Genomic DNA, 8,613 nt, shown 5'->3' on the forward strand with positions numbered 1-8,613 from the left:
AATTAAGAAAATGAGTAATATGATTGATTTCTGCAAAGTCATTCCCTGTAAGTAGAATATCATTCACGTAAACTGCTAAAATAGAGGTGCGATCTTCATTGTATCTAAAAAATAAAGAATAGTCATTTAGAGAAGCTGAATATCCCTTGAAACTAAGTGCACCTGCTAACAAAGAATGCACGAACTAATAGTTGCATGTATTTTGTCATGGACGTTTTCACTTAACCAAGTTTAATTAACATATATTTTTACTTTATTAAATCATTTAACATAGTAAATGAATACAGTTTGATGTAAACATTAGGTACATGTACGATTTATCGAAAATAGAAAAAGAAAGAGATGAAAAATATTAGGAATAAAAGAATCACACTCCTTTTTCTTTTTGTTGAACGAGAAACTAGAGTCAGACTTAGTAAAAGTAAGAAGAAAAGAAGGATCAATTCTGGGGTGGTGCTTCTATCTGATCCTAGAAAACGTACGAAACAACCTGCTACGGAACTACCGATAAGGGGCAAAAACACTTTACTTAGTCGAGGCATCATGTCTTTACTTTATGCTTTGCGCTGTTTGCCTTACTGTCCGACCACGGAGAAGGCTACCACATCAAGGTGACAGGATTCGAACCTATGGCCCTCTGTACCCAAAACAGATGCGCTGACCAGACTGCGCTACACCTCGTCTCGCTGTTCTGAAGCATACAGATCCACCCGATCGATGAACACTCAAACCGAACTTGCCCATCCTTTTTGGGCACAGAAATGCGAGAACCAATAACATTGGTATTTGTTTTGACATTTTGTGGATGCTATAGTAAAGTGTTGTTATAGATGACATATGTTATAACATAGCATAAAAGATCGGTTTCAAGAAAATTTGATTTTTATAGTAAATGACTGTTATATGTGAATACTATTATGGAGAGGCCCGACTATTCATTGAATCACTACATTGGAAAATTATTCAACTGATTTGCTAGATTTTCAAAACTCTTGAAAATAAGCAAGTATCAATGGACCTCTGTCTGATTAATTTGGAGGTGTTGACCTTTAGCAAGAAAAAACTGCAAAGTCATATACGAATTACGAAATATAAACCAGGACGATAGAAAATGACATGTTAAAACTTAAAAGTATTGGACCATTGTTGAATTAATTAGTGGCTACATTTAGTTCATGCATCAACGTACAATGTATCATTTTTCTTTCTGTGATTAGACAACATAGATTTCCTGAATGTACTTTTCTTGAAAATGAAATTGTACTTTTCTTTTTGTCTTTCTGTCCTTTCTCATTAGAGTTCGTTCTCCAATTTTAAATGTGAATAAAGGGATCAATTTTAGGTCCAATTCAACTCCAACAGTTAACAATTAACTCATAAAATGAAAATTGTTCAATATATATGTAAGGAAACAATACATCACGCAAAACTAGGCATATGGGTAAATTTCACAAATGTTCATATAACTATGACTTTTTCTCAACAAAATAATATAATTATGTTTTCTCGCATAAAAATCATAAAACTTCCACTAACTCACATAAAAATCATAGTGACCAAAAATACAACTTTTCGGTACTAAATTTTTTTTCCACATTTTTTATTTTTTATTCTCAGTCTAATAAATAATAACAAAATTAAAATAGGAACGAACCAACCCAATACCCATATACATAAACTAAAATAATACTAAAGTTGAATCCTTCCTTTAAAATATACAATGCTTCTTTTATATGTATATATTTTTCATTATATCAAGAGCTCTCTGATTATTCATACATTTTATTTTTTGAAAAAGTCATACAATTATATATATATATATATATATATATATATATATATATATATATATATATATATATACATTGGAGTATTTTGCATGAGATTCTAACAACAAAAAAAGGAAAGGAAACAAAAGGTATGGAAACAGAAAAATAAAAAATACAAGTATCATGTATTTTCAGAGAATGATTCACTTTTAGTATTATTTTAATTTATGTATATGGGTATTGGTTTGATTGGGTCGAGTTGGGTGTGATTGTGTCATTCATATTTTAATTTGGATTATTATTTATTAAATTATAAATAAAAGTGAAAAGACGTGGAATAAGAAAAAACTACCGGAAAGTTGTGTTTTCCGATCATTGTGATTTTTGTGTAAATAAGTAAAAATTTTCTGATTTTTGTATGAGAAAATATAATTACATGATTTTGGTGAAAAAAAATTATAATTATATGACCATTTATAAAATTTACTCCTAAGCATAGGAATGAGTCTATTTCTAATATCATGTGAATAAGGTTGGATCTTGTGTCTAATTCAATTCGAAAATTAACTCAAATCTACTGATACTCACACACATTGAGCGCCTACGTATCTCCATAACAACTCCCATATTGTAACTCGTGTGTGAAGAAATAGGGGAATAAACCAATATAGATTATTTACTGCTTTCTTTAAACACGCCAAAAATATTGTACAATTTATACACATTTTAATATGATCTTCATGCTATACATAATTACACGACATAACAAGAAGAAAAGTTTAACTATTTATTTCTCTTCACCGCAATCTTGATGGTGTGGTACGTGATGGAGAAGACTCAACCGATGAGGAACTTTCCGATTCAATTGGTCCAAAAAATAAATCGGACAAGTAATGCCCTACATCCTCAGGGGAAAATCTGATCACGTGACTCGAATGTCTCTCTCTTGCCATCATATGTTTATTTGTATTGTAGAAGTCCCGATACACCGGAAGTATTTTCCTTGCTATTGACACTTTCAAATAGTCACGTAGCTTCCTGTTGGGTACGACACACATAGATTGCTTCCGGTGAGCTTGCTCAAACGACGAATTAAATTTTTTGAAAATCTCCTTCACTTGTTGGGGAGTCATTGTAGCATTTGGCTCTCGTGGGAGGGATTCAATGACGTGGCTCCATCCTAGCCGTTCATAGTTTGATGCAAACTGTTTGATTTTTCCCTCCTGTTTTGATATCCAATTTTCACCTAACAAGTACTTGAGATTCGATGAGCGGACTTTTAGGACGACGTATTGGAGATTGTTGGCTAAGAAGAGGTAAGCAAGGGATACGTCTTTGTAGTGTTTCGCTTTGCCGTCGAGTTTGCAGAGAAGAAGGAGAATCAACCAAGCGAATCGGAGTGAGATCGCCGGTGCCGGAGACGCATCAGAATCCACAATGCCGAAAAATGATTCAGGCAACGAAGTTTTTGCCGGAGGAGGAGCTTCGGCGAGGATGTCGGAGAGTACGTTGCTGTAATCAGCGAGTAGAATTATGTAATTCATTGCGTCAATGGTGAGAGGATGGATTCCACCTCCGGCAACCGTCGTCTTTGAGGATTCCTTTTGTAGAGCAGTTTCAAACTCAACCAACGCCGTCCTTATACACTCGCCAAGCTTGACGAGTGATGTCACCGCCTGAGATCGAATAGCAGATTCTGAATCGAAAGAGAATATAGCTTCAATCTCCGGCCAGTGTTCGGCGATGGCGGTGTACATATCGAGCAAACGGAACACTTTTTCCGGCGACTTCTTGCTATATTTTGCTACATTTTCCGGGAAACTAAACAGAATCATGGCACCATCTTTTGAAATTTCAGTAAAACACGACTCTCTTATTGCATCGTCGGATGCAAAGACATGATCACAGAGAATTCTCTCTCCGTTGAATAACGTTTTCATAGCTACATCAACAGCGTTAAGCCAATCCTTGATCCTCATATCCACAACTTCCCAATCCATTTTATGAACTTTTGAAGAACTCAATTTCTCAACTCCGAGTCTATAAATGCCTTCGTCAATGATCGATTTACGTATAACTTTGTAAATCGTCAAGCACTCTTTTGCATATCCAGAAGAGATCATGCATTCCGCTATCAATCGCAAATCCGCCATTACAATATTAGAGAAATCCTCAACTACAGAAACAGACTCACCGCCAATTACACGATCATCGTCATCCTCAACGTCGAAATCAGAAATACTCGATCGAGTCGAAGTACGGGAAGAGACGGTGGAAATAGATTCAGGATCCAAATGAGCTCTGTTTATTGATAGAATCTGGTAAAATTCCTTTTGTAGTCGTTTCATTGCGATTTGCATTAGAGATTGAGCGCGAACAAGCTTATCGGATCTCGAATTCTCAGTTGAATGAAAGTGCATAGCCTTTTGTAGATTATGCACACACTTGATAAAATCCTTGGCTTCTCTTCTATTCTCATAGAACAGAGAAGTCACTTTGGCGAAAGTAGTGGTGTATGGGTCCCACTTCATGATCATCGGCTCCGCCATTTCCAGTGTACGATCAATCACCGCTTCTGAAAAACTCGGCCGAGAAGGCGAAAATCCGAAACGTGAAGGGGAAGAGAATTGAGAAGTAGATGGAGAAGTACTATCAGTTGTTGAATGTTTAGGAGAAAACCAATTAAGAGTTCTCATTCCTTTTCTCGGCATCGTCTTCAATTTACAGAAATTATTTCAAAATTTTCAGTGTTTTGAGGTTTTTGGATGAAGAAAAAGGAGTACAGTTATTTGATTGAAGCTTTGATATGGATTTTCATGGCGGTTGAGGGGATATATATATAGAGGTAAAAGTAAGGCGCGTAGTAGTATTGGACTTTTGAGAGTATGAGAGTCAGCAATACACGCACCAGGAGCATTTGACTCTCACGCATGACATGGCTTACACGTTTGGTGAGGAGTTTGAATTATTCTTGTTAAGTAAATTATTTTATTCAAATTAAAAAGTGTAATTCACACACGTTCCTTGAATAACAAGGAGTTTGAATATTCATAATCAGAGTTATAGTTTTTGTGTTGTTTATTGTGAGTTATGTCCCAATCCATTGTATTTAAGTTTAAGAAATTGGAGCGATTCTAGAAATTACCTCAACTTATAATATATTTTAAAAAAAAGAAAAGGAGTAGTATATTTTGACATTATATTTTCTAGTCATCTATGTGAGATATACATTAAAAAATAAATCCCTGCGAGATATATGTACACACGTGTCATATATTAGAGTATTTATACTGCACATGATTAAATTAAATTAAATATTTATAACTCAAAGAAATATATAGCTATGGTTTACTCGGGAATTGATAACATGGCTTGATATTCAATTTTATATTTTTATACTGTCAATGCATTGAACTTAAAATAGTTTTTACACGTGAGATAAAATAACTCTCCTTTCTTATATTCGTCCCGAAATATTTGTCTTTTTAATAGTCTCACAATAAATTCCCACTAACATGTGTAAATGTCTTATTTCATCTTTCTATATGAGAAGTGTTGCTCTCAGCTCTAAGACTATTTTTTTTCTATAGTTTCTGAATTTCTAAAAAAATACTATTTAGTAAGCGAATTAATGTATATAGGTTTTTTTCACTATAAATATTGGTCAATGTACCATTATATTGGTCAATGTACTATTTAGTAAGCGAATTAATGTATATAGGTTTTTTTTCTTTTTTGTCATTATATTTTTAAATATAAGAAACACAAATGGAATAAGAAGAAGGGCCGATGTGGGTGGGGGGGGGGGGGTATAAAAATGAAGAGAGAATGATTAAGTTTTTTTTTCAACGAAACAATTCTCGTAAAAAATATTAAATTTACTTTGGGGTTATTTTGCATGAATTCTCAAGCACGGCACGACTTTCGAATGTGTCATTATGATTAAAATTTGCTTCTTTATTTTCAGCATCGTCTTTCCAATATTTTGTTGAAGTGAGAATGATTTGTCTCAAATATTATATTTTCACCGTTTCAATTTAGATGATTTAGTTTGATTTCACAAGGAGTTTAAGAAAAAAGAAGAAGATTTTAGAAATTTATAGCCTTAAAAGCTTAAGGGTTATAGCTTTGTGGGACCATGATATTTGTGTAGTTATAGAACCTTCACATTAAGAGTAAAATGGATAAAATGAAGAATTTAAAGTTGAATTACTTTCTAATTTTAAAAATGTGTCATCTATTTTGGAACAAACTAAAAAGGAAAGTACATCATCTAATTTGAAACGGATGGAATATTAGTTATGTCAATTTGGAGTACGTAACTTTATACCTTATTAAAATTATTTGGTACGACTAGGGAAAAATACGTGTAATTAGCAAACGGAGCGAAAATTGTATGCAAGATATATTAAGAAAAGAAAATTGTATAATAATATTATTGAGCTGGCACCTGCTAATTATAGCAGCCACACACAATAAAAGATTTTTCATAATTAATTTGACTTTTCTAGTTACGAGTATGATTACTTAAGAAAAATGACAAAACCTTAATCTATTTGGTTTGTGGACCCCAAATTTTGATGTCATGGAAAGTTCAAGCACAAGATATTCATATGAAATTGCTTATCTCAATCTTTTTAACTACATTTCATATCAGCTAGCATTCTAGTTATTTCCTGAGATTTTCTCTGTGGTTTCGTTTTCTATTATTATTATTATTATTATTATTAGTTAATGTAAATATTTTTGGAAAGGGAGAAAAGAAATCTAACCTTTGTCCTTAAGAGTTGATCTCATCATACAATTTTCTACTTTTCTAATTGATTATTAATACATTTTCTATCGTAAAAAATAATTACACCTCGATCCACAATCAAACATGTCACTTTCGAAAATTCACTAGACGAAAGAGACTTAACAATTAAACCAACTACTAATTTATACTATATAAAAAACTCCTTCTCCAAGCAAATATTATATGGATCTTTATATAATCATTTGATGATGGGTTACTTGTATTTTCATCATTCTTCTAAAAGAAATATGTTTACCTAAAATAAAATAATTATATTTACCTAAAATGAATATAATCGAATTCTCTTGATCCATTTTCTTTTGGTAAGGTGTAAAATTAATTATTAAGAAAAAAGATGCTACGCATCTAATTGACATTCTATTTTTATTTCAGGAAACAACTTGAAACGTAATCCTTTCACATTACATCTTTTTAAATAACTTCAGATGAGAAGTTTCTTATTGTTCTATTCTCTATCTTCATAGAAATATTTTTCTAAAGAGGAAAAGTTTTTAAGTATTACTTTATTCGGCACCTTGTAATTTCTTTTCATTGTCTTTGAAACCGTGTTGTTGGTATCTCCATTCCAGAAAAGTTGGCTGATTTTATGTTCTTACTGCTGTTTAAAAATAGCATAAGAAAAGAGATAAGGATAATGTGCTATTTGTAACTTTATAAATAAATAAAAAAGAGCAAGTGGAGAATATATCTTTGAACATTCTAAATACACGGATCATCCCTTTAATCTTAATTCCTAGCTCACAGATAAGGATAATGTGAACATGATGCATTTTAGGAAATACCATATCTCCTCATGCATTTATAGACTTAAATTTTTTTGAGTTCAACTGCTATACTTATTAAAACATCAGGTGATGATTAACTAATAGTGCAAAGGCAACCCGGTACACAAAGTCATCTCGCATTCTCGTAAGTTCGGGAAAATGCCACACTCCTAAAGGGTGTGACGTAGATAGCCTATCATAAATGCAAGCATTAATGGTTGCTTTCACGGCTCGAATCCGTAACCTCATTAGTGACTGATTAACTCATAGTACAAAGGCAGCTCAATGCGCAAAGCATCTTGCATTCACGCAGGTCTGGGGAAGGGCCACACTCCTAAGGGGTCATTTGGTTGAGAAACAAGTTATCCCATGATTAATTATTTCCGAATTAATTATCCTAGGATTAGTTATCCCAACCTCCTTTAAGGATAAAAAAATACTACAATCCCGGGATAACTAATCTTGGGATTAATTATACCACGATTTTATCCCAACCAAACATGGGATAAACTCATCTCAAATTTAATCCCGGGATTAATTATCCCTCATACCAAACGAGTCATAAGGGTGCGATGTAGACAACTTACTTTAATGCAAGCATTAGTACTTATTTTCACGATTCAAACCCGTAACCTACGTTATTAGTGGTTGATTAACTCATTGTATGAATGCAAACTAAACGAATCATTCGATTACACTCAACCCGACATTAGTTGGGCAAGCACCCAAAAATGGACCATGGACTTGATTTGCAAATGACTAAAGGAGTACGTACGTAAACTCATCTATTTTTCTGGGGTTTTCTAAAAGTGGATTATGGACATAATACAGGGAGAAATTTAAAAATAGCCAGATTTACAATTAGTCGTTCAAAAATAGCCCAGTTTTAAAAGTAATCGAAATTTAGCCATTTTTTATGTAAAGATAAATCTGTGCGAAAATACTGTTCAAAACCCGAAAAATACGCTAGTATATTATGCTGGAGTTCCAGGATAAGTATGTTGGAACTCCAGCATAATATGATGGAGTTCCAGCATAAGTACATTAGAACTCCAGCATAATATACTGGAGTTCCAGCAAGTATACCGATCCAGCATCATATACTGGAGTTTGGAGCACCGGTGCTCCAATCTCTAGTATATTATACTGGAGCCAGCAAAGTATACCGGTCCGCATAATATGCTGGTGTTCATACACAGGTGCACCGAACTCCAGTATATTATGCTGGACCGATCTCTATTGCAGCAAAATAGTAGCTATTTTT

General features: G+C 33.3%; 1 protein-coding gene and 1 non-coding gene across 2 annotated transcripts; both read right to left on the bottom strand.

The window, feature by feature from the left end:
• Positions 1–606: 606 nt before the first annotated feature.
• On the bottom strand, positions 607–681 carry TRNAP-UGG (transfer RNA proline (anticodon UGG)). The gene has a single exon. It is a non-coding gene; the product is annotated as a tRNA-Pro (tRNA).
• A 1,738-nt stretch (positions 682–2,419) lies between these two features.
• Positions 2,420–4,588, bottom strand: LOC107811918 (exocyst complex component EXO70H1-like). Its single transcript, XM_016636909.2, has one exon. The coding sequence runs from the start codon at positions 4,478–4,480 to the stop codon at positions 2,567–2,569; it is 1,914 nt and encodes a 637-aa protein (XP_016492395.2). The 5' UTR covers positions 4,481–4,588; the 3' UTR covers positions 2,420–2,566.
• Between the last annotated feature and the right edge of the window lie 4,025 nt (positions 4,589–8,613).

Source organism: Nicotiana tabacum, chromosome 10 (genome assembly GCF_000715075.1).
Source record: "Nicotiana tabacum cultivar K326 chromosome 10, ASM71507v2, whole genome shotgun sequence".
Taxonomy (NCBI): Eukaryota; Viridiplantae; Streptophyta; class Magnoliopsida; order Solanales; family Solanaceae; genus Nicotiana; species Nicotiana tabacum.